The sequence below is a fragment of the Myiozetetes cayanensis genome, unplaced genomic scaffold (assembly GCF_022539395.1).
Source record: "Myiozetetes cayanensis isolate MyiCay16 unplaced genomic scaffold, myiCay2020 scf18, whole genome shotgun sequence".
Classification (NCBI taxonomy): Eukaryota; Metazoa; Chordata; class Aves; order Passeriformes; family Tyrannidae; genus Myiozetetes; species Myiozetetes cayanensis.
The window spans coordinates 14,408,257-14,433,602 of NW_026087389.1; the positions used below are offsets into that span (position 1 = coordinate 14,408,257).

Here is a 25,346-nt window from a genome sequence, read left to right on the forward strand (position 1 = left end):
GCGCTTCTGCCGGGGAAGGGGGGGGCCCAGACCAACCAGCCCCTGCTTTGCCCCTGCCCTGGGGCTGGGGCTGTGACCTGGCCACCCTGGGGGATGTGAGACCCCTACTCCAGCTGCAGCTCTGCTGTGGATCCCAGCGGTTTGGAGTTGGGGGGATGAGAGTGTGTGTCTGCTGGGGTCTGGTCACAGTGTGTGGAAATGTCCCCGTTGTCCCCATCTCACCTGGTCATACCCCCTGCTCTGAACCAGTGCCCATAGCTCCGCCCCAGTAAGCCATCCCAGTGTCCCTGGGTCTCTGTGCCCAGTGACTTCAGGGGTACTCCCCCCAGTGATCGAATGGCAGCCCCAGTCACCACACTCTGTGTCCCCAGGGCCCTTCCAGGACCCTCCACAAATGTGCCCATGACAGCAGGTGCCCTCCTTAGTGCCCCCAGCCACCCCCCAGAACACTCCCAGTGCCACCAGGCCAGCTCAGTATCAACTCCACAGTGTCCCCAAGCTCTCCAGCAACACCTACACAAGTGTCCTCAGGGATGCCCGTGTATCCTCCCCAGGGTCTCCAAGGCCCTCTCCAGTAACACTTCCCAGTAACCCAAGAAGAAACCCCAGTGTCCCCAAACAATTCCAGTTCCCTGTGTGGTGACCACCCAAAAAAAGAACCCTGCCCAACGTCCAAGGGCATCCCAGTGCCACACCTATGATACCACACAGTGAGCCCCCCCAGTGTCCTTAAGCTCTTTAGCATCCCTTCTCCAGCACCCACTTTCTGTGTCCCCAGCGCCTCCCACTGCCATCGCGGCCACCACAGTAATGAGTGTCCCCAGAAACACCTCAGTAGCTCCCCAGTGTCCCCCCACCTCCGGTGACCCCAGTGCCCTCAGTACAGCCCAGTGCCCCTGTGTTCCCCAGGCTGTTCCCGGCGCTTCCCCATTCCCAGACCGCAGGATTCCTGCAGTGCCACGCTCGGCTGCCAGAGGGCAGAAGCTCCCAGCGCAGTACGGCCCTGCACCACTCCCCGTACAGCCCTGCACGCACTCGGTACAGCCCAGTACAGCCCTGCACACAGTCAGAGTGCCCATTGCTGCGCTCAGCATGGCCCCAGCCCCCTCCAGCACTCACACCAGCGCCTCCCAAGGCTGCCCAGAGGAGCCCAGTACTGCTTCCATTAACCCAATACTGAGCAGTGCCTACTATGGCCCAGTATCACCCACTACAGCCCCCAGTGACCTCTATACAGCCCACTACCCAAGAAGTGCTCAAAGCACCACTAAGTACCAGCTCCCAGTGCCAAATCCTAATGCCCCAGAAGTTCTCCTGTGCTCCCAGTACTGACTCTGAGTGCCCCCAGTTCTTCCAGTACCAACTTCCAGTGCCCACATTACTATACCCCGTACAGCCCACGACCCTCCAGCACTGACCCCAGTGGCTCCTGGCTCAGCTCAGAGGAGCCTGGTACCACCCCAATTGCCCCTCCATGCCGATCAAAGTGCCCCAAGTACAGGCCAGTGTCGCCAATTACCATGCCCAAATCCTGCAAAGTCTCCATCCTGCCCCACGGCCCCATGACCACCAAGAACCAGCTCCCAGTACCAAATCCTAAGGCTCCAGTACTTTCCCCAGTGACCCCAGTACTGACTCTGAGTGCCCCCAGTAACTTCAGCAAGACCCAGTACTGGTGCGAGCCAACAGCCCAGCCCAGTGTACCCCAACACCCAGAAGTACCACCCAGTACTGCCAACTCCCAATGACCCCTGTGCTGTCCCCCTGGCACTCAGTGCCCCGGTGCTCCCCCAGGGAGCTGCAGCCCAGCCCTCTGCACCCCAGCAGGGCTCAGGGGATTATATGGTGGGGGCCAGGCCCGTCCCCGACAGAGCACACACAGGCGCCCACGTCTGTCCCAAAGCCAGTGTTTATTTGGGGGTGCCCCCAGCTGCAGCACAGGGCACTTGCTCAGCCCTGGCTGCCCCTGTGCTTCCCATATGCAACTATTTACAACTCCTCACACCCACTGGGATGCCCCAAGGGGGCAGCTGATGGGCCAGGTGCCCCAAACAACCCTGGGTGCCACTGTCACCAAACACCAACAGCTGCTCTAGGTTTTACCCCAGCATGCCCCCTTCTCCTTCCCCTCTCTACCCAATGACCCTGGCAAGCCCCCATCATGGCCTGAACTCCTCAGTCTTGTCCTGAGGCTCCCATCTCCTCCCTGCCAAGCCCCCAAGGAGGGGATAGGATCCAGTACCCTTGTCCCACAGCCCCCTTCTCCTCAGATTGCCTGGTTATCTGCAGCATCCCCATGGAAAGCACCTGCTTCTCACTAATCACATGGGGAAACTGAGGCACAAAGCTACAACAGGCATGTGCAGGTTGTGGTGGGCAGACCTCCTCTGGGCTGCCTCTCCTCCTGCCTCACTTTCCCTGTCTGGGGTTTGTCCCTCCTCCCAGGGCATCACCCCCTCGCACACCCAGACCTCCATCCCCCAGCACAGTGCTGTGCCCCAGCTGCAGGGAGACGGTGGTTGTGGTGACCAGTGGTCCCTGCACAACAACAGGGGTCCTGGGCAGGGGGGAAAGACAACAATGCCAGCTGTGGGCATCTCAGGGCTCCCTTCTCCCCCCTGGGGCCAGGAGGCAGGGGTCTCATTGTTCCAGTCAGTATGTACAACCTACAAATAGATACCACCTCCCATGGGAGGGGGAGTGCGTGTGTTTGTGCGTGTGTGTGTGCGTGAATGTGTATATATATATATATTTATTTATTTATAGATATTTTTAATATTAAAAGGGGGGAAAAATAGACCACTGTGCTAGCAAAGTCCCTGATGATGGTTTCATGTATGCCCATAGGTCTCTGGCTGGTGATTCCGGCGGTTTCGAGGCTTCTTCTGGTCCTGCTGCTCCTTGGCTTTGAGGCCAGCCAGTGGCTGCGGGGGGCTGGCGGCCGTGTGCCGCCAGTAGCCCTGGCAGTACTGGTCCAGGAGTCCCATTTCGGGCTGGGTGAGGAGCTGCAGCAGGTCCTGGTAGCGGGGAGTGGGGGCCCCTGGCAGGCCAGGAGGGGTCTCCGCCTGGACCAGCACGGCGTGGACAGCGCGGCTGCTGAGGACACGGAGCTGCACCTTGGTCACCGTGTGCTTGAAGTTGTTCTCGGTGGCGGTGCAGGAGTAGAGGCCGCTGTCGCTGAGCTGGAGGGCGCGCAGCAGCAAGCCCTGCTCCGTCCGCAGCACCCGGCCCTCCACCCGCAGCTGGGGGACAAGGGGCACGGCTCAGCTGGCTGGCACATGGCACCCCCGGCACCCCCAGCACCCCTGGAGCAGCGCCCTGCCCTACCTCTTTCCGCCGGTCGCTGTTGTCCTTCTGCAGCAGCCACTTGACACTGGCCTGGGGCGAGCGGGGCTGGCACTCCAAGAAGGCAGTGCTGCCCTCCACCCCATACTGCACAGCCTCCACCGCGTTCTTGTTGGCTGCAGGGGGCAGCCAGGTCATGTGTGTCCAGATCCACACCACTCTGCACTCCTGCCCTGCCCACTGTCCCTCCAAGGGAGAGCTCTCATCCACCTCCAGCCACACACCTGCTGGGTGTCCATCCATCCATCCATCCATCCATCCATCCATCCATCCATCCATCCACCCCCCTCATCTTCATCTTCCTCTGAAATATCCATATACCCCCCATTCATCTACGCACCCATCATGTGCGGTCATCCTTCTCTCCACTGTATCCATTCATCCATCCATCCACCCATTCAAATCTGTTCGATCTCCTCCCCAACATATCCATCTATCCATCCATGTTCCACCCACAATGTATTAATTTATCCATCCATGTTCATTCTACTCCCTAATGAATCCATAATGCATGCATGCATGCATAGATCCATCCACCAACACCATCTGTGTTCATCTTCATCCTAATGTATTCCATGTTTATCTTCCTCCCCAATATATCCATCCACCCATCCCACCAACCACCCAACCATCCATGTATCTTCCGATATCTCCACTCACAAAATCATCAACCTACCAGGGAATCCATCCACCCCTGTGTCCCCCACTCCCTGCCCTCAGCCTCCCCTCCCAGCTGCCCCTCACGCTGCGGGACCGTGCCCCATGCCTCACTCACCGTTGGAGTTGTAGCCACGGCACTGCCGGATGGGGTTGCCATGCCTGACGTCCTGCCGCCGGCTCCGCCTGTGGGGACCCAGGAGGTGAGAGGGGGAGACTGTGGTTGGGAGTTCCCTCCCTGTTGCTGTGCCCTGGCCCCCCGTACCTCTTGGAGGAGGCGGAGTAGCGGGTGCAGGCACTGCCGTCCCAGGCGCAGTAGGGGTCCCGCGCCAGGCAGCAGTCGGCACAGGCCTCCCCGTACACGTCACAGCGGTGCAGGGCCAGGTGGGTCACGCCTACAGCCGAGGACACATACAGCTGTTGCTGTAGGGGACAGAGAGCGCAGGGTGAGATGCTACCTCATCCCCACCCCGCAAGGACCCCTGTGAGTCTCCTGCTCTGGCACTGTGGTGATGCCAGGCAGTGCCACAGCTGGGCCCACGATGGGATCTACCCACTTGCCCCACTGCTATGTGCTGTGACTCACCCTCTTGGAGGAGATGGTCATCGTCTTGATGGGTGCTGGCACCTGGACAGGGCAGGAGTGAAGGAGGAGTGACTGCCTGGATCGATGCTGCAGCTCTGGGGTGGGTACTCCAGATCCCCCAGAGGCAGCTGGCGCAGGGGTGGGCAGGAGATGTGAGGGGGCAGCAGGCAGGAGGGCCAATGCTCGGAGTCCCTCCAGAGCTGACCAAGGGGTGGTTGGTGTCCCATGGGGCTTACTGATGTCCCAAGGGGTTGGTTGGCTGGGTCAAAAACACTCATTAGAGGTTGCAGGACAGGTCAGCCCCTACCTTGAACACCTCGATCTCCTCCAGCATTAGCTCCTCTGTCTCCATGTCATCCCGGGGGAGCACAATGACCTTCTGCACAGTGCCCCGATCTGTAAGACACCATGGAGCCCAGGGGCTCAGTGCCACTTCTGGGCACCCGTGCCCTCCCTGCCTGGGAAGGGGGTCCCTGCTGGGGCTGGGAAGGATCCCCCAAGCCCATCCCCATCTTTCTCCTGCTGTGGCAGGAGGCTGTTCCTGGGTGCAGTGTACCAGTTCAGGTCTCCACCTGTGGCTAGGGACTGGCACCACCCAGGGCAGCATGGGGACAGCAGCCAGGCACTGGCAGCAGGGCAAGGGAAGGACTAGAATGGATCATGGGGGCTCTGGAATACGTGTTAAGAGCAAGGGAAGCACTGGACTGGATGATGATGCACCCAGGATAGGCACTAGGGTCTGGGAAGGACAGGGCTGGATGCCAGTGCTTCTAGGATGGGCAATTAGGCAAGGGAGGCACAAGGCCGGCTGATGGTGAGCTTAGCGTGGGCAACAGGAAGCATGTAGGTTAGGTGCTGGGGTCAGCAATAGGTGAGGCTGGATGATGAGGCCTCTGGGATGGGCACCAAAGCAGGTAGAGTATCAAGCTGGATCCCTAGAATGGGAGGTATCGTGCTGGATCGTTGACTTAAAGGATGGGAACTGGGCTAAGGGAAGGACCAGGCTGGATGGTTTTTGGTCCATAGGATGGGCACCAGGGCAGGGGAAGGACCACGCTGGAGCCTTGAGGAGGGGCAGGGATCTTGGGGGGGAGGGTGGTCTCAGCCCCTCACCCCACTCTATCGTGGTGGAGGGCACCATGCTCTGGCCAGCCCTGGTGGTGCCCATGCCCTCCGGGGCCGCGCCGGAGCATGCTGCGTTCCCCGCGGTGCGCGGCGTGGGTACCTGTGCCCAGGAAAAGCACCTCATAGCGCCCGTCTGCCGCGTCCACCTGGTCCACGGCCACGGTGGTGAAGCGGTAGTTGACGTTGGTGCGGACCACCAGCGGCTGGCGGTGCGTGGGGTACACGGCGTGGTACATCAGCGGGTGTGAGCGCATGAAGTTGATCACTTCATCAGGGTAGTCCTTGGTCGACTTCATGGATGGGGTGAAGGTCCCCCCGGGGCACTGCAGCACAACCATATTCAGGCATGGGTCCGAGGGTTCTGGCTGCCTGTCAGGCACCGGCTCACCTCCCCATGGATGCCCGGGGAGTACTTACGGTGCCCGGACGGGGATAGGGCATTTTGCCCGTGTAGGGCATCCACTGGTAGTTGGGTCCCTCCTTGTGCGCAAAGGGCCCGTTGAAGACCATGCGGATGTCGGCCATGGAGTAGACACACACGGCAGAGCCCTTGAAGACCGACCTGGGAGGAAGGACCTGCTGCCACCCTTCGGCTTGGTGCTGCCTGCCAGTGCGGCATCGCTGGGACGCCCACCCAGTTGGGACCCCCTCCTCTGCTGCACTGTGCCAGGAGGGTCAGCACTCACCCCGAAGCAGAGAACACGGCGTAGATAACAGGGTTCTTGGTGTCCTGAGTCTGCTGGATGAAGACGTCCTCTTGGGACAGAAAGATGGAGGTGTCACCATAGGGAAGGTTGGCAGGGGTGCCAGGACATGGGGAGAGCAGCTACCCACGGGAAAGTACAGGTGAGGGGCAGCAAGGGGGTCCCCAGCCCTCCCCACGGTGATCCCCAAGCCTGCAGGGTTAGAGACGATTCCCTTCTCCCTTCTCGCCCACTCACGGAGCTCGTCGAAGTGCGTTTCAATTCCATCAGGTCCTGGCACGGAGCAGACAAGCCGGGCCTTCAAGAAGGTGCTCCACTTGTTCACAAGGCAGCAGTGGCCCCCATCGTCATTCTGCAACAGAGAGACCTCTGCACTCAGCCCTGCGCATTCCCCTTCCCTGCCTGCTCCCCTGCCTGCCTGTTGCTTGCTCCACCTACCAGGCAGATGCGCCCGATGCGGGAATAGACCCCAGGGCTCAGGGGGGCATCAGCTGACTTCTCTCGGAAGAAGAAGTAGAGCTTGTCATCGTTCCTCTCGCTGCTGTCAGGGATGAGCTGGGCACGAACAAAGGCTGGGTCTGGAAAGGCAGGACACAGCATGGCACCATCAACCCAGCAGCACTCCTGCACCATACCATGGCAGGATGTTGAGGCTCCCTCTTATCCAGCATCATCCTGCTCCTGGAAAAGCACTGCTGTGGTCACAGGGTGAGAGCTGGATCTGAGGAACTGCGTGTCTCTGGTGATCATCAGCGCACCAGGAAGGGCTTGGAGCATCCCTGAGGTCCCTGGGAGCATCCCCAAGGAACACAGGCTGAAGAGATCCATCAGCTCTATGAGCAGGGTGGTGGGAACCAGTCTTCCCCCCAGAAGGAAACACACAGCATGGAAGCTTCTCAGGAAGCTTCTCCCTGCCATCCATCAGCCGGTGCCCAGCCTGTGCTGACAGCTCCCCCTCTTCGGGTTACCGCCCTGCCGGCTCCCCAGCCCGGCAGGATCATCCCATCTGCTCTGCTCTGTTTACTCAGCTGCTGCCCCGAGGGCAGGGGTGCTCTGAGAGGGACAGGATGAGCGTTCGGGGTCACCGACTGCAGGCGACATGGTTGACATCTCAGCCCTGCAGAAACTCCTGCACGGACACCGTCAGAGCCAGCCCCACCTCTCACCAGCCGGCTGCTACCCAGCAAAGCTCCAGGCATGTCTGTCACTGCCTCACACAGCTATCCCTCTGCTCTTCTGCATCCATCCATCCATCCATCCATCCATCCGCCATCTATTTATCCATCATCCATCATCATCCATCCATCATCCACCCATACATCTTCTGTCCATCCATCCGTCCACCTATCCATCAGTCATCAACTGACAACCATCCATCCATCCACCCATTCATCCATCCATCCATCCACCCACCCATCCACCTGTCCATGCTGGTTGCTGTCTCTGTCTTGGCAGAAGGATGCAGTATGACCCGACAGGTGTCATCTCTAGGGCTGGAGCCATGGGGTCCCCAGGGCACTGGGGTCAGCTGACACCTGAACTCACCGTTGAGCCAGCGGGAGTTGTACTGGTCTGTCCTCATGGCCGTCTGCTTGCCCATGGTGCGGAAGATGGCTGCATCCGTGCCCATGAAGTCAATGTACACACCAGCATAGAGCTCTTCATCTGCAGAGGGCAGAGATCAGCCAGGAACCACCCCCACTCCCATCCACCCACCTTCTCCAACTGCCCCAGGCTTCATCCAGCCCCAGACCCAGCTGGTAGCCACCAGGCAACCAAGAGCCACTGCCTGTGGCCATCCCAGAGAGCTCTGGAGGTTGGTACTGGCCTGTAACCAGGAACCCCACCTCTGCTGGGCCAGGTGCCCAAGGACTGGGCATTCTGGGTGCCCAACCATCACTGCTGGGGCAGTAAGGGGTGGCAGGGGCAGGAATCTGATTCCTGGGGGATATTTGGACAATGTAGAAAGATGGTGGAAGTAGCTGTTCCATCTTGCCTGCATGTTCCCTCTGCCCCATGCTGGAAGCACTGGCTCCGGGGAGCCACAGGACTCACTTATTAAAGCAGAGACGGTGTCTACTTTGGGGTCATAGGAACACTTCCCCTTGCCTGACTCCAGCCTGTCTGGCTCCAAGTAGAAGATATAATCCTGGAGAGGTAAGCAAATAGAGGAGCTGATTAGACTTTCACCCCTCCATCCCCGTGGCACCTTCCAAAGCCCACCAGGAGAGGCAGCCTCCTCTGGGATGGTGCCCAGCAGTGAGGATGGATGTGGATGGACCACGGAAGGGGTCTGCAGGTCTCCTGAGAAGCTGAAGCCCCTGCAAGTGATCCCTCCAACAATGCTGAGTGCTTCTCCATGCCCTCCACCACTTGGAGACTTGGCTGAGCCATCAGGCTGAAACAGGACATCCATTACCCAGATTCGGAAAGACATCCCCATGTGGCTGCCTCTTCACTCCAGCTGGCTGTGCTGCACATCACTGCTTGGCCAGATCCAGGTCACACAGTTCCAACAGCTTCAGCAAGCAGGGTTTGGCCTGTGGCACAGTTCAGCTGCCAAACCCACCATGCTCCTCTTGCCAGGACCCATTTTCCAGCGGTTTTCTTCACAGGGTACGATGCTGTGTCTGCTCCATGGGATGTCTCCCCACTGTCACCTCTGCCTTCCCCATGGCCAGCCCTTGGCACCATCACACATACCCAGCCAAGGCTGACACTGATGCTGTCTCCAGAGACACACAGAGAATCCTCCACCAGTGCCAGCTGGGGGCAGGCAGGGCCAGGTTGGCCAGACTGTGCTCACCCTGGCACTGGGACCACCTCAAGCTGAGATCAAGCAGCATCACAGTGGAATCCATGGGAAGCCTGGGCATGGGGGGTACCTTGAGCAATCAAACTGGGCTGGTGGACCTGTATGATGGCCCTGTGCCCTGACTCTGGTGCAGGGCTGATGGACACAGTGACAGCTGCCCTCCCTTGAGAGGCCAGCAGGGTCCCAGCAGAGCTCCAGCTCTGGGAAGAGCAGGAGGAGATGAGGAACCACGATCTCACTACGAGCATCTCCCACTGGAGAATGTGCTCACACCAGCTCCTCCTCCTGGGACACCTAGCCCTGGAGATGGACACAGCCATGTTTCTGCCATCCCCATCGCTGCACTGTGCAGGCTTGTGCCGCTGCCACCATCACAAACGTCTCTGCCCAGTACTGGCCCTGCTCCCAAGCTGGGCAAACCCCTGCTAGGGACAACCTGTCTCTCTCCAGTGTAGCCCTGGCCATAGCTGCACCATGTCACCCTCTCAAGTGGGCAAGCCACGAGCCACTGTGGTGCCAGCACTGCTATTTGGCCTAACACATCTTGAAATGCACTGGAGTTGCTGGCAGCCCCAGAGAGCTCCTGCTGGGACACACTCCCTGTCCCCAGCACAGAGGGAGGAACTGCAGGGACCTGAGGGGGCTAAAAAGGTGGCTTCCCTGAGCTGGCAGCAGGAGCTGTTCACAGTCAGGCAGATGCTCACAATCAGCATCATCCTCTGCCCCCACGATCACCCCAGGGGCAGAGGGGCCCCAGGTTTCCACGGGGTGCCCACACCCCATGCGCTCCCTGGCCCATGCACTGACCCATGTTAGTCCGGAGGGGAGAGGTTTGGGGGTGACACTGTCAGGGTGGGCTGGACGCTGGGGTGTTCCCAGAAGCCAGGATGCTGTCACCTCCCTGAGCCCACGTGCCTGCCAGGATGACACAAGCCCCTCATGGGGAAAGGCAAAGCAGTGATGTTTCCGTAGGCCCTACCCAAACACCTTCTTCACATCACACTAGCATCCCTCCCTGAATCATCCCGAGCCCAGTGGCTCTGCCAACACATGATCCCACTCCTAAGGGACATAGCAAGCCGGAAGTCCAGCAAAGCTGGCGGTGGACAGAGAGCCACCATCCCTGACAGTGTCCCCCATGGGGGGGATCCTACATGGACTGGGAGGAAGGAGTTAGTGAGAGAAAGAGCGCCGACGCCAGCCCGGTGGCCGGGAGATGCTGTGCTGAGAGGGAAGGGGATGGCAGGGCTGCCCACGGCACAGGGCACCCAGACCTGGGGTTGGAAGCATGCCAGTGGGACGAAGGAGCCCGCGGCTCTGGCGTGCCCCTGGGGACAGGTGGGCACGGCTGCGGCGGGCTCCCAGACCGGTTCCCACCTTGCTCTGTGCTGGTCTCGGGCTGAGGGGGCTGTCGGTGGATCCGCTTTCCCGGCCTCCCGGCTGGCTCGGCGAAAACCCCTGGGGAAAAGGAGCAGGGCAGACAGTTAGCGCTGCTGGGGGGAAGGACCCCAAGGGCAGGGGTGAGCAAGGAACCCCAAGAGCTGGGGTGATGGACACCCATGGAGCAGCAGCACTGTAGTCCCCCTGGGTGATGCCTGTGGGGATCCCTGAATGCTTCAGGCTGGACTGGCCTCTGCTCTCTCCTGCAGAATTAGGGTGCCCTGGCATGGGGCAGGAGAGAGAGAAGAGGCAACTGCCCATAGGCAGCCAGGCTGAGCTCACACCTGGGGATGCAAAAATGGCACCTGCCACCCAGCTGGCAGCACCCTGTGCCAAGGAGCAATGCCCCAGAACCAAAGGTACTGGCACCACAGGGTCACTAGAACCCCCAGTCCCTGCCACAATGTCGCTGGCCCTGCTGAAGGGACACATGCACCAGCACCCTTGGTCCTCCTCAAACGCTGCCACTGCCCAGCCTGATCCAATATCACTTTGGAGTGTCCTGAGCAGCATCCGCCTCTCTCAGTGCCCATGCCAGGCTTGGGAGCACTGAGGCAGACATCCACCCTCCACATCCAGCGCCGTGATCCTCGCTCAGCTTGGGCTGGTGGCCCTCTCTCCAACTGCAGGAAAGGACACAGCCTGGGACCTACCACCCCAGCACAGAGGTGACAGACACCTCACAGGGCTTGGCACTCCTGGGACACCTGTGTTGCTACTTGCAGAGACTGGCTCCGTTCCTGGGGCTGAACTGAAAGTGCTCCTCTGTCAGCCATGCATCTGGACTGGTGGCTTCAATGCCACCTCTCACTGCATGTTGTAGTCCTTGGGGCTGGATGACATCCATCCAGGAACACCCCTGATATGGCCACGTTTGCTGGCACAGCCCTTGCCATGGTTCTTCCTGCACAATGCCAGTGCTGTCGTGGTGTTGGGCATCCTTGGAATCCGCAGTGAGGGGCTGAGCAGCCTGGCAGTGGGTGGAACAGTGGGTTGACATGTTCCTCGTCCTGGTGGAGATTCAGCAGTGGTTTCAGCCAGCAGGGTGGGAAGACACGTTACATGGGAGCTGCCATCAGGTTTCAGACAGGGGGGCACAGTTCCAGCGCGAAGAGAAGTCCTTGGTCTGCAGAAATGTCTTGGCCCCACTCAACAGCACAACACTGTTAGCCACAGTCACTCCCAGCCTGCCACTGCCCCCCAACCTCTACCCCCCTCACCCCAGCACCAGCCAGCAGAGCTGAGCCCTCACGCACCCTGCTGCAGTTCCATGGTGGCTGTGCAGCACCGCCCTGCCCAGCACCAGTTCAGCACCCCATCCCTCCCGCCCCTCACCTGGGCTTTGCGCCCGCGGTTGACGAAGGCACAGATGGGGTTGTAGGCACCGGTGCCACACACGTAGAGGTGCGTCCGGTTCCAGGGCTGGATCAGGCGGATGAAGTTGCCACACTCCCCCTGAGAAGCAGAGTAGAGGGTATCAACCCCAGCAAGGGGCCATAGGTTGGGCTGGGGCCATGACTGGTGTGGGCGTGTGATGGTGTGATGTGGACCATGGGATGGAAGGGGCCATTGGATGGCATGTGACAAAGGACAGCATGGATTAGGGGTTGGCATGGGCCATGAGCTGTCAAGCCAGAGAGCCCATCCCTGGCTGGAAGAAGGAAGCAGCATGGGGAGTTTGGCCTCCTACTCTCCCAGGAAGCTCTCCATGACTTGCATGGTTGGGACAGAAGGGGTGGCAGGATACCATGACACCCTGGAGTGCCAACCCATCCCAGCACAGCTGCAGATGCTGTCATACCAACAGGGAACCCCAGGGATGGCTTTTCCAGGGTAGGACACAAGGACATGAATCCCCAACCAGTACCAGCCACCAACCCCCCTCAGCTACCAGAAGGGGGTTCATGGTGGCCACTCACATTGCTGTTCTTGCCTGACAGGATGCACTCCTCGATCCTCTGCTGGGACGCGGGCCAGTGGATCTGCAGAGACACCAACTCAGGGGAGACCAGGGCTCCCACCCAGCCCCACCACCTCCCCATCAGCACCAGTCGAGCCCATCATGCCCATCGAGCTGGCATCCAAAATGCCCCTCAAGTCGTCCCTCTCCCACCTGCCCCCCCAGCCCTGCGACAGCAGCTTACGATGAGGGGCTCGCGGTTGATGTCGTGCAGGTCCAGCGACAGGACGTAGTCCTTGCTGCCCACGTACATGCGGTCGTGGTCCTCGTCCTTCAGCAGGATGCGGTAGTCGCTGGAGTTGAGGAGGAAGTTGAAGAAGTGTGCTGTGCCCGTCGCCTTCAGCTCTAGAAGGGGAAAGCACCCCAGGGTCAGCACCCCAGGGACTCCCGTCTTCCCCAGTGCCATCCCCGCCCACGAGTCCAAGCCTGGTCCCAGGCTGGGCCCCGTGACAAGAAGTGCCCACCTCCCAGGCCATGGTGCCCACCTTCCAGTCCCATGGTGCCTTCTTTCCTCTCCGTGAGCACCATGATGCTGCCACCTCTGTGCAGGATATGGGACAATGACAGAGATGCTCATGGCCAGTTGGGACAACCAAGACTGGTCAGGAGAGAGGGCAGGAGGACCTGGGCTCAGGAGACCCAGTACACCACAGCAGGGAGTGGAGTTCACCATCAAGATGGGGCAGGAGGTGAGGGCTCTCTGCCATGCCAGCCCAGGGACCAAAACCTCTGACATCATCCTTATTGTGCCCTGTGACCCCATGTCCCAGCCAAGACTCTGGTTCCTAGGATGGGGGAGCTGGGACCCCAGGGAGCCAGACCCAGGAGAGGGGATGAGCCTCTCCCCCACCCTGCACACCCCATCCCCCTCGGAAAGTTATTTTTAGCCTGAGTGTGGGAGCAAGGAGTGAAAGAGGATAATGAGGGTCATGAATATTCACAAGTGCAATGAGGCAGCCAGATGGGAGGCAGAAGTGCTGCAGATGATGTGGGCCAGTGCCAAGAACCATGAGGCAGGGGCCAGGACATGAGTGAGACAGAGAGCACTCTACCCTAACAGGACACTACCCGTCCTGGATGCCACTTTTGGAGGTGCCACTCGCCTCAGAGGTGTCACCCCCTTTTGATGCTACACCAGATATCAGATGTCATCTCCATGGGATGACATCTGCTCTGGATGCCGCTCCCTTCGGAGGTGCCATCCCTTTAGATGACACCAACAACCACTGGATGCCACTCCAAGCCATCAGATGCCATCCCCATGGGACGTCATCTTACCCATATGCTTCCCTTTGGAGGTGCCACTCTCTTTAGATTATACCAAAAACCACTGGATGCCACCTTCACGTGTTGCCATCTGCCTCTGAAGGCAACCCCCTTGGAAATGCCACTCCTTTTGGAGGTATAACCCCCTTTGGATGCCACCAACAGCCATCAGATGCCACTCCCATGGTACACAGGCCCAATCAGTATCCTCACCCTGTGGAGTTTGTTCCTCTGTGCCGGCACTGGGAGCTGGGGACCCCCCTTCCTGGGGAGGAACAGAGCAGGTCCTGCAGGTCAGTGTCAGGAAGGAGCCTGCTGGCTTCCAGGCAGGGCTGGGCAGGGCTCCAGCAGCCAGCTGCCATTCCCAGTGGGAGGCCAAGTGCCTGCAGATCTCTCTGACCTCCCAGCCTCACGGTGGACTGGCAACATCCCACAGGTGTCCTCAGGGTCCCTTCTCATTCTGGGCACCCACTCTGGCTGGCAGTGGTGCTCCCCAGTCCCATGGTGGAGCCCGCTCAGCTGTGGTGGTGAGGCCAAGGCACTCCAGGCACCACGGAGCGGGAATGTGCTGGGGCAAGCTGCGGGAAACTGCGTCACGGGACGTGAGATCAACCTCCCCCAGCCTGGGGGTCTGCCCTTCTGCTAGGCCTGGGTGTACAGGACAAGCACAGTGGGTATGAGGAGGGGCTGGAGTTTTGGGCTGCAGGCGGGGGGTCCACGGCAGAGGTTGAGTGGAACAGTGCCAAGGATGGAGGGCTGGGGAGCTGCTCACCCACTCACAGCATGCTCCTCCTCCTGCCTGTCCCATCTGGGCTCCAGATGCTCCCTGTAGCGGGTGCTGGCTCGCCTGCCACCCATGGCGTCCCCAGCCTGTCCTATAGTGTTCCCTGCCTGTCCCATGGTGAACTGGGTCTGGTCCCTGCCTGTCCCACGTCCTACAGCTGCCCCACTGTGTGTGCACACGTGTGTGCCCCACAACGTGTGTGTGTGCTGTGTGCTGGTGCTTCCCCCGGCGGAGACACTGGTGTTGATGGGGACTGGAGTTCAGGAGTCAGGAAAGGGCAGGACAGCTCCAGCAGGGGGTGAGGCAGAACAGAACAGCTCGTCCCCAGCTGCCGATGATGTAACTGCGTGCCCAGATATCCCAGTCAGGACAGAGACACCTGGAGCAGGGATGGCAGTTAAACTGGGCAGGAGCCCCCATGACAGGACAGACCCCCATCTTCCATCACTGCCTGGCCTGGGGACGCCATGTCCAACCTCCCAGGAGATGTGCTCCCATCCTCACCCTCCTGGCTGGGACCCTGGGGATGAGCCAGACAGCACCAGGACACTGGTGGCAGAGGGTCCCATGACAGTGACAACTGCAAATATCTGACAGCCATTAGGATGGGCGTCCCCAGGACTTGGCAGGTGACAAGGCCAGCAGCACAAAAGGCCCTGGCCCCCCGCTGGGGGCTCCATTCAGCCCCCCACGGCCCAGTGATCAGAGGGGGCACTCCCAAGGCAGGGCGGTGACAGATCCACTGCCCCGTAACGCCCTCTCCAAAGGGGATGGAGGGGCGGGTGAGCCCCTGACCCAACCTCTGACCCTCCAAACCTCCATCCCCCTCCCCTACCCACCTAATCCCCTATCGCCACTGTGCTCCCAAACCTGCCCCCAGCAGCTGCGGGGTGTCCCTGGGGCTGGAAAAGCGGCACCCTCAGGCTGGAGAAACCGGCTCATTAGCTGATGTGCCCCGATGAACATACACCCTCCTGCATCCCCACTGCCAATCTCGGCACCGGCAGAGCTTCCCTGGCTGGCTGGGAGCCTAATCCCATTTTAATTGCCCAGCACCGGAGCCAGGAGCCGCTCAGGCATCACAGCCAGGGTGGCCTCCCTGGGGACCTTCCCCTCGCAGCATTCCGAGGAGCCTCCCGGGACTCGCCTCCCCCGGAATCGTTCTGTGGCCCTGGGCGTTGAGATTTAATTACCCTGCACCCTCGAGCGATGCCGGAGGCCAGGAGCCCGAGGGCTGGCAACAACGGGAAATGCTCTGCTCTGCCCGCGGCACCACCGCCCCACTGCACGATCTGCGAAGCCAAATTCCCCCCGCAATGCCAAACTCGGGCTGCATTCCCAGCCCTGGCAGCTGCCCACGCTGCCATCCTTGCTGGCTGCCACCACCGGCCCCCACGGGCAGGGGTGAGCAGTCCCCACCCATCGCCCACCGGCACGGACACCCAAACCAAAGAGGAGGTTTTGGGGGTTCCCGATAAACCAAACACACCCAAGGGCTTCTCACCCCACCCTAGCCCTCCAGATCCCCCTCAAACATCACAAGGGCACCAGCATGAAGAGTTAAATGCCATTAGGACATGAGCGGGGCACCTCCCCAGGTGCACCATCACTGCATTCCCCAAAACCAATTACAGGCGCTCTCACCTAATTAGATTCTAATTATGGGCTTGTAGCGCATTCAACATAATTAGCATGTAAATTACACGGCGTGTTTATATTCAATAACCGCTCTCCCCCCGCGGCTGGCGGAGCCAGCGCCTTTCGGGAGCCCTTTCTTTGCATGGGGGAGAATGAATTCACTCTAAATGCCGATGGAGAAGCCCAGCACTGATCCCAAGGGAGCCTGGCACAGCAGGGATAAATCCCATCTCCATCCCGCAGCGTTTTATCCCACAAATTTAGAAGCGTGCCCCAAATTTTGATGATGTTCCCTGCTAATTTTTTCCCTACTTGAAATTTGGGATGCAGATTTTTGGGTACCCGTCAGAGGGGCAGGATAGGGAGCAATGCCAGGAGAGGGATGGGGGCCTGAACGTGTCCCCTCGCGTGGTTAAAGCATTTGTTGTTATTGGGGCTGATCAAAGAGCTGGGTGGGTCGTCCGATGAAAGCAGAATTGCTTATTTGTTTGAGCGTCACTCCGCTACCCCTTGATGGGTTATTTATGATGTAATTAAGCTAATTACATGTAATAAGAGAGTTTCCGTGGCCCCCAGCCAAGCTCTTTTCCCATTTAACCGATTCACAGGTGGGAGGAAACCGAAGCTGCCTTGCAGGGGCTTGGGAGATGAAATGACTCCGGCTCCCGCTCGCTGCCTTCCACCCGCGATCATCTCCAGCCCCCCCGGAGCATCACCCCATGCCGGCACTCGTGGCAGGGGACAGGTGCTGCGGCCGCCCGGGTCAAATCCCTTGGGATGAAAGCGGTGCCGGCCGGGTGCTCCGCGCAGCCATCGCCGCCCGGCCGGTTGGGCGCAAGCCAAAAAAAAAAAAAGGAAAAAAAAAAGAAAAAGCACTTTTTTTTCAGCCGAAACCGCTGATTCATCCCCCCCGGCCAGCCTGCCCCAAGCCCTGGTGGGTGGATGTGCCCCAGCGAGCAGCGCTGGCAGGGGGCACCCCGACCCCACTGAGCATCACTCCACAGTGGTGACCCCAAAACCCCGCTAGGAGCTGGGTGAGGGTATGCTCCAGCAGCAGGAAAACCCCTTCAGGAAAGAGCTTGGCTTCAGAAAAAAGACTTTAATCCCCCCAAAAGCAAAGAGCTGAGCCGAGGTGTCCCCACCCACCGGCTTTTAGGCTTTTTTTGTTTAATTTTTGGACATTATTTCCTTCCGCAGCCCCTGAGGGCAGGGCACGGTGCCGGGTGGAAAGTGTTGCTGCTCCAGGCCCTCTGCTCTGTGCCCAAGCAGCACCAGAGTAGGGAGAACACCCGTGCCAGGACCCCAGGAAGGGCCATGCTGCTCCATAAGCAGCATTGTTAATTTGAGGGATAACTAGCTTATTAGATACAGGCTTGGGGGGTTGAAATCGCACAAGGATTTTTTTTTGGGGGGGGGAAGGGTTTAAGGAGCTTATGGAGCTTCGCAGCCGGAGCCAGGGAGCTCAGCCCCAGCAGCAGCCGGTCCCAGCGGGGGTGGGGGGAGTCCTGCCACAGCCCCCCACTGTCCCAGCCAAGGAAATCCTCTTAGGGGTCAAAGAGTTCAGCCCCATGGCCCCGCCCCCAGGGCACGGGAAAGGCGACTGCGGCATCCCCCTGACATTTGTGGGGTCTGAGGAGCAGCGTGGGGATCCAGCACACCCCCAAAGTCATGCCAGGGTGGGGGCTGACAGTGCCAGCACTGCCCTGCACGTTTCCAGGACTGGCTGTCCCCAAGCCCTTGGTCCTTCCTGCACCCCCGTGCCCCCCCATGTTTATTCCATCCTGCTGTCGCCAAGTGGTGCCCACAGCTGCGGCAGCTTAGGAGGGCGCCTGGGCGGCCCTGGGACACAGTCCCCTGTCCGGGCTCCTCTCCAGCCATCTGCCACCCCCCGGCCGGGATCAAGAGTGCTGATATCCCCTGGCCACCGGCAGAGATGCCAGCAGGGTGAGGGGGGAAACTGAGGCACAAGGCAGGCAGGAGAGAGGGCACGCAGGGGGCTGGCAGCAGAGCCAAGAGGAGGCTCCATGCTTGATTTATTCTTTTTAAAGTGTTTTTTTCCCCTTGCAGGAACTACCCTGCCTCTCACGCAGCCCCTCCCTGCCAGGGCTGCCCCTGCTGGACTTGGGCCACAGCTTTTCCGAGAGGTGCCAGCACGGCTGTTCCCCTCACCGTGGGGAGCGGCTCCTGTTTTGAAGCCCCACGGAGAACCCTGACCTCGACGGCTTCCCACAGCGATGCGGGGTGAGAGCCCACCCTTCCTTCCCGCACGCTTTTCCCACGCCAGACAGGGAGCAGGACACGGAGGGATGAATCACCATCATCATCACCTCCTGCATCCTCGTGGGGAACAGGCCAGCCCCTCCGGTGCCTGAGCCCCCGGCCCGGAGGAAGGCCCAGAGGAGAGGGGGCCGCAGGATGTGTACGGGAATGGGGGGGGAGGAATTGCTAGCAAGGAGATGATTAAAAATATCCACCCTATTTCTGGCCAGCACTGGTCTGGGATCTGGGAAGAGCTGTTGGCAAAAGGGAGCTGTGCCGGAGCCGCTCCCAGCACTGTTCTTTCCATGCCGGTCACCTTCCTCCTGCCGACACACGGACAGGAAAGCCTTGAGAGGAGGACAGACGTAAGGACACCACGGGGGTGACGGGATGGGGGGAGGACCGGGGGATGACCCTGCCCAGCCCACCAGGGCACAGGAGCTTGGCTCCCACCCCTTCCCTATCGCTTTGGTATTTTATGTATGTATTTTTTTTAACGCACTCAGAGACGCCGGGGCTCCGTGGAGGATGACGCAGGCCCCGGGGAGCTGCGACAAACCTCTGGCGCGCGATAACAAGCGAAGGCAAACAAACCCAGAGACGCTCCCGGGGCTGGCAGGGCTCCAGGCAGCGTGGCTGCTGAGGCAAGGCACTGGGGGACACACACAGGGACATGGTGGCCCCTTCCCCAGCCCTCTGCTGTGCTCATGGCCACCTCGACCCCACAGCACAGTGCCTGGGCACAGGGGTGCTTTAGCCAGAGGGATGTTGGTGGTGGGGACCCTGCACCCCAAAACCAGCCAGCATCCCTCCAGCTGCGCCCACACCAACAGCCTCCAGGTTCCCTCTGGCACCATGGCCATGTCCCTGATGGCAGAGTCCAGCCCAACTCATCACACTAGTGTCCCCCAGCCCACACCCATCAGAGCTCCACTGCCTGCATCTGTCCTGGGGGATCTTGGGCCAGGGATGTGGGTACCAGCCCTGCCTCCCCAGGCAAGAGGAGGTGCTGGACCTTCCAGGACATCCCACTGCCATCCCCCATCTCATGGCCCGCATGACTTTGGGGAGGCTGCAGACAGATTATTAACTTGGGATGCTGCTCGTGTGTGGACCCCAGTTGGCCCCTGAGGAAGAGCCCAGGATAATTCTCTGCTGCCAGCACTGCTACAAGAATGCAGGCAGGGAAGAGGTGAGTGGCACCCCTTCCCAATCCTGATGTGCTTGGATCCAGCATGCCACTGGCATTTCTTTTCTGTGCACTAGTGCAAACCAGTCCTTCTCCTACTGCAAATCCCCTCTCTGGGCAGTGAGGGCAGGGGTAGCTCTGCCAGACCTCCTCAGGCAGAAAGGAGTGGAGAACCTGACACAGGCACTTGGGTGATGCTCCCAGGTTCCCTGAGCACAGCCAGAAGCCCTCAGTCCAGCAAGCCGGGGCCAAAAAATACCAAGACTAAACCAGCCCCTAACATGCAGCACAGCAAGCCCAACCATGTCTATCTGGAATAAATCTTGCTCCTGGGACACACCGTGGCAGTGGGCACCAGGTCCAGCTGGGGCTTCACTGGAGCCTCCCCTCCCCTCACCACAGCTGTGAGGAAGAGATGCTCTGAGCCAGGGTGGGGAGGCACCCCTACAGCAGCCAAAGTGCCCCAGCAGCCCCAAAAATCCTCTGAAAACACCCTTCTGAGAGGAAAGCTGCGCCTGCCTCTGGGGAGGAACTGCTCACTGCTTTCCAGCCTGGACTTGTCCCCAGACTCTTCATACCAGCCATTTTTCCTGCTGAGACCAGCCTGTAACACCCTCGGCCAGCCCTGCCTTGCTGTGTTTGCTGCCAGCCCCCCGGCCCCTCCTGCCCTGTGCTCACCGTCGGTTCTGCCACCACATCCTGGGCTCGCAGGTTCGATTTGTGACTGCAGGGCAAAGGCACGGTGGGACGGCACGGCAGGGGCACAGGCAGCACAGTCCCAGCTCTCCCAAGGACCCCGAGGGGAGGCAGACACGAGACTCCTCGCGTCTGTCACCTCCTGACACGCATCCAAGCAGACAAACCCCCAGCAGGAACAATTTCCATTCCGCTCCTTGTGTTTGCAGCCCTTGGACTTGTCTCATCGGTCCCAGCCCACCCCACTCAGCATCCACAAAGCAGGAGCTCGGGACAAACCCCTTTGCACCCCAAAGCTGACCCAGGGGTCCCCCCACAGCTCATAGAGTGGGTGGGTGGGCTGAGCAGCCCCAGTATCAAAGGGTTAAGCACCTTCCCCCCACTCAGCACCCTCCCCTCCTGCCTCTCCCGGCTCCCTGCCAGCTCCCAGGCGTTAATACCAGCTGGGGGGAAGTCGAGGTGGCGTCAAGCTGCTGTCTGGAATCGGGGTGCTGCCGGGGAGGGTGCTTTCTGCACCTCAGCATCCAGCTCTGCCAGATGGAGGGAGCCACCCACCCACTAGGGAAAGCATACTGGGGGAACCAGGCAGGCTACCAGCCCTCTCAGACTGTGTGTGCTGGTGCAGACTGGGAGCTCAGCCACACCTGAATATGGATGCCCATGGAGATTTCTGGGGATGCAGCTTGCTGATGCCTGCCGAGTGAGGAGGAGGAGAAGCAGCCTGCACTGGGGTTCCCCTGATTTCCTTCATCTTGGGGTCCCACCCTACCCCCCGACACCCATCACCAGGCTCTTACCTTTGAAGGAGAGCTGCACCCTGGGGGTGGCCAAGCCGTGGTCCTTCGGGTGGGCAGCCCGCCAGCCCAGAGTCAGCAGGGTGGCCCAGAGGAGGACGCCGACCACAGGCATGGTGGGCACGCGCCTGGGCGCCGAGATCGAGGGGAGTCCGGGGGGGCTGAGCCTGCCAAGGAGGGCACATGGGGAAGGGATGTCAGTTCGCTGCACCCACGACCCCCACGGGGGGTACAAGCCCCACATCTCCCCATACCGCTCTCCATCATCTGCTGGCAGTCAGCATCCTCCAGGGAGGGCTGGCAGTCAGCCTGGGGGGACTGAACTCCACTGCGGGCTGGGGGGGGGGGAGAGGGGTGCAGGAATTGGGGAGCGGGGAGGCCCAGCCTCACCTCCTTGGGTGCCCAGCCAAGCACACAGGGTGAGGTGAGTGCAGCCAGAACTGCTGCAGCACGCTCCTCCACCCAAGCCAGTGAGCCTTGCCCAGGTGAGGAGCATCCCTCCATCCCTCCTCACACCCCCCCTCGGCTGCAGCATCCCCCTCCCCAGAGGGGTCCCACTCCCAACCCTCCCCTCCCCACCTCTCCTCCCAGCCCCCAGCAAAGCCACAGCAAGCAGAGCTGGGATCAAATCTTTCCAACATGAAGGAAATCTGGACTTCATTATTCCAAGAACGTACAAAAAAAAAAAAAAAAAGGGGGATTTTTTTTTTTCATAAATAAAAGAGGAAGAAAAAGAAGAGGAAAAAAAAGCCCTGCCTGTGTGCCAGGCAGCTGGACTCCCTGGGGCTCCGGCACTGAGTGGAGTCCGCCAAGCTGCCTCCAGCAAGCCACACACGCACCCCGGCACGGCACGGTGCGCAGTGCCCCCCGAGCACCCCGCTGCCTCTCCTGGAAAGATCATCCCCTGGGCCAGCCCCCCTTCCCGAGGCAGTACCTTCCTGGGAATCCGCAGGATGCCCAGGCAGGATTTGAGAGGAGGCCCGCGGTGGGAAGCCCCCGTGTCCCCAGGTAGCTGCACGCTCGGGTGGGACGTGCTGTGCCACGGTACCCGGGTGGGCTCGGGCATGCGAGGAATGTCCGGCCAGCCCAGCCAAAGGGGCTCTGCGCTGTGGGGATGGGGGGTCCCCACCACACCACTCCCACGGGGCCATGCCCTCCAGGGATCTGCCAGCTGCCACTGCACAGCGCCACGGGGGACAGGCACACCCAAAGCCAGGCGGATGGCTGGGAACCCTCCGGGGTGCCTCGGAGAGGGATGCTGGGCTGTAAGAGGGGCAATCCCACACCCCACCCGGGTGGTCTGGCCGGTGTCTCCTGGAGTGCACAGCACCCGTGCTACCAGCCCTGAGTGGGACAAGGGCAACAGCACTGTCACCAGTGGCAGGGCAAGACCCCGAGCACGGCCCCTTCTTGCCTTTGGGGTCAGTAAATATTTCAATTTGCTCCTCTGCCCCTGAGCACACCCAGCTCTGCTCCATTGTACTGGCATTCGGCTCCCTTTCAGGCTGCCTTCCCCCTTCTCCCACCCATTCCCGGGCTCTGCCCTTCCCATCAGTGCCGGGCCGGGACAGCCTGCACCCCCAATTCCTCCACCAGCCAAAACTCCAGTTGGTTGCAGTTAAATAACCCCCCTCCATCCAAACCTCCCCCTCTCCCCGGCAGCTTTAGGAAATAATTCTGGCAAATCCCACTATTGCATTTGGATGGAGCGGCGTACGCGTCAGAGACAGGGAGCGAGATGGCAAACAAAGGAAAAGAGGGAGAGGAGGGGAGCGCAGCAAGCGCAGGGCGAGGAGGGGGGAAAGGGCCGGCGGTGAGCGGGGGGCACCCAGGCCCGGCCGGGAAAGGCAAATTCCAAGGAACCAAAAAGGGAAACGGGCCATTGGAGTGCACCTTGGCCAGGAAATCTCCATTTCCAGGGTCATCTGCACTCCGGAGAAACTGAGAACTCCAGGGGAGAGCGGCCACATTCCTACCCCCCAGCCCCCGGGCTGTCTGGGCTTGAAGGGGTTTTTTTGGCAATTCAAGTCTGGCCATTGCTGGTGCCGCCGTAGGAAGATCAAAATCCTTCTCGGCTTTATCCCCCCCTCCCCAGGCTGGTCAACGCAGCGCCGCCGAGCCCGGGCAATTAGGGAAAGGTTTTCTCGGTTGGAATAGGGGCTCCTTTAGGGGATCGAACCTCCAAAGAGGGCTGAGGGGATGCCTCGAGAATGCCCCCGGGGTGTCCGGGGGTGATTGAGTGGTAGGGCCGCCTGCACGCCTGGTCCCCGTGGGCTCGGGAGAGAGCAGGAAACATTTTGGGAGGGAAAAGCAATAGAGGCAGGATAGGCAGCGGGAGGGGAGCCTGGCCCACCTCCGGCCGCGGCGCTCGATGCCACCAGCGGGAAGGGGGGAAAAAAAGGAAATAAAACAACGGAATGCAATATAATAATGCTAAATGTCCAGCGCGGCCCCGCGCACCCGGGAAATAACTTTGCACAACTTTGCGCTCCGGCACGCCTGGCCTGTCCTGTTCCCAGGGAGTGCCGACTGTTCCCTGCGCCCCCCGCCCGGGCGCCCTCCACGCACCCCCAGCCCGCCGGGACGCGGGGTCCCGCCGGCGCTTGGCGTCCCACCGCGGCGGGCTCCGGCAGCCTGCTCGGCGGTGCCGGGCGTTCTCCGGGGCAGTGTGTGTGTGTCCCGGCACCCCCTCCCCGGGCACCCCTCGCCGCCGAGCCCTGCCGCAGCTCCCCTGCCAGCCCCCGTCCCCTCGGACAGTTCCCCCCACCCCGAGCGGGACCGGGGCGCGCTGCCGGGAGCGGGGGGACCGGCACGGATCCCCTGCCCCGGTACTACCCCTCTGCGAGGCGGGCAGCGCGGGGGCTCCACAGCTCCCGGTGCCTCCGCCAGCGCGGGGCTGGGGTCCCAGCACGGCACCGCCGGCACCAGCCCGCGCCCCACCTGCCCACTTCACCGGCAAGTTGCGGCGTGGGGTGGTGGTGGGGGAGAGAGACCGACCCACACACGCGCGAGTTCCGAGCGGAGGAAAGTTTCTCCCGGGGCACCCCCCGCGCCAGGCACCCGCCCCGCCGCCCGGAGAGGCTCTTACCTCCGCGGGGGTCCCGGCGGCGGCTGCGGGGGTGCGGAGGGCGGCGGGACTCAGCGCCGCGCCGGGGTCCCGCGGCCCCCCGCCATCTCTCGGCCGCGACTGCCGCCGCGGCCCCGGCCCGTGAGCGGCGGGCGGGGCGGGGCGGGCACCGGGCGGGGCCCGGCCCCCACTGGGCCCCGTTGCGGGGCGCCGCGGGGGGCGTCCTTTGCATGGACACGCCCTCCAGTAACGCCCCCGCCTGGGCCGCAGGTTCGAGCCCCGGCGCCGCCCCCGCCGCTCACCTCCGGCTCCGGCCCTTTGTTGCGGGGTGCAGGCGGTGCCCCCCGTGCCGTGCCAGCCCGCCGGCGGATCGCTGTTACCTCCGCGGCACACCGCCCTCCCGCCGGTCCCGGGAAGGAGGCGGATAAATAAGTGCCGTCCCTCCTTTGTCTGCCGCGGCGGGGGGCGGCCCGGGGCGGCGGGGGGCTGCGGGGAGCCGAGCCCCGGCGAGTCGGCGGCTTTGTGAGAGCTCCGACGAGAAATCGTCTCTCACACACGGTATCTCCAAAGGCTGTGAGTGGGGCGCCGTCCCTGGCCCCACCTTGCTGGTTCTGCCACCCCCCAGCCCGGGTACCGCCACCAGCGACACCCGTCCCGCTCTGGTTCCTCGGGTCGCAGGCAGCTGACCCCTTCCCCACTCTGGTCCTCCGGTATTCCACAGCCCCGGGATCTGCTGGCATCTGGGCGATACCAGCTGTGCCCTGGCATCCCTCTGCTCCAGGATCTACTGGCCCCTAAGGTATTTCCCCTGGGACCATTCTCCCCCTGCACTGGCTGATCCCTGCCCAACACCATCCCCCCTGCACACCACACCATGCTCCCCTCCAAGGCAGCAAATGGCAGATGCCGTGCAGCTAAGCCCTGTAGCTCTGCTCTGTTCTTTCCTGCCTGAGCTGGCCACCTTGGAACACCTTGTAGCCCCTAAAATGTCAGGCATGTGACTCAGTTCCCCTGCTCTGCT

General features: G+C 61.3%; 1 protein-coding gene across 2 annotated transcripts; it reads right to left on the reverse strand.

The window, feature by feature from the left end:
- Positions 1–1,893: 1,893 nt before the first annotated feature.
- On the reverse strand, positions 1,894–24,507 carry SEMA3F (semaphorin 3F). 2 transcript variants are annotated; one of them, XM_050312851.1, is made up of 19 exons: positions 24,347–24,507; positions 21,262–21,425; positions 12,817–12,977; positions 12,592–12,654; positions 12,008–12,127; positions 10,610–10,690; positions 8,473–8,566; positions 7,963–8,082; positions 6,856–6,995; positions 6,655–6,769; positions 6,400–6,469; positions 6,131–6,275; positions 5,814–6,036; positions 4,896–4,984; positions 4,589–4,630; positions 4,268–4,425; positions 4,121–4,188; positions 3,328–3,461; positions 1,894–3,242 (listed from the first exon to the last, which is right to left on the reverse strand). In XM_050312851.1, exons 2-19 carry the CDS (start codon positions 21,371–21,373, stop codon positions 2,832–2,834), a joined length of 2,346 nt encoding a protein of 781 aa, XP_050168808.1. In that variant the 5' UTR covers positions 21,374–21,425; positions 24,347–24,507; the 3' UTR covers positions 1,894–2,831. The 2 variants fall into 2 exon arrangements, with proteins under 2 accessions (XP_050168808.1, XP_050168809.1); XM_050312852.1 differs by lacking the exon at positions 10,610–10,690.
- Positions 24,508–25,346: the final 839 nt, after the last annotated feature.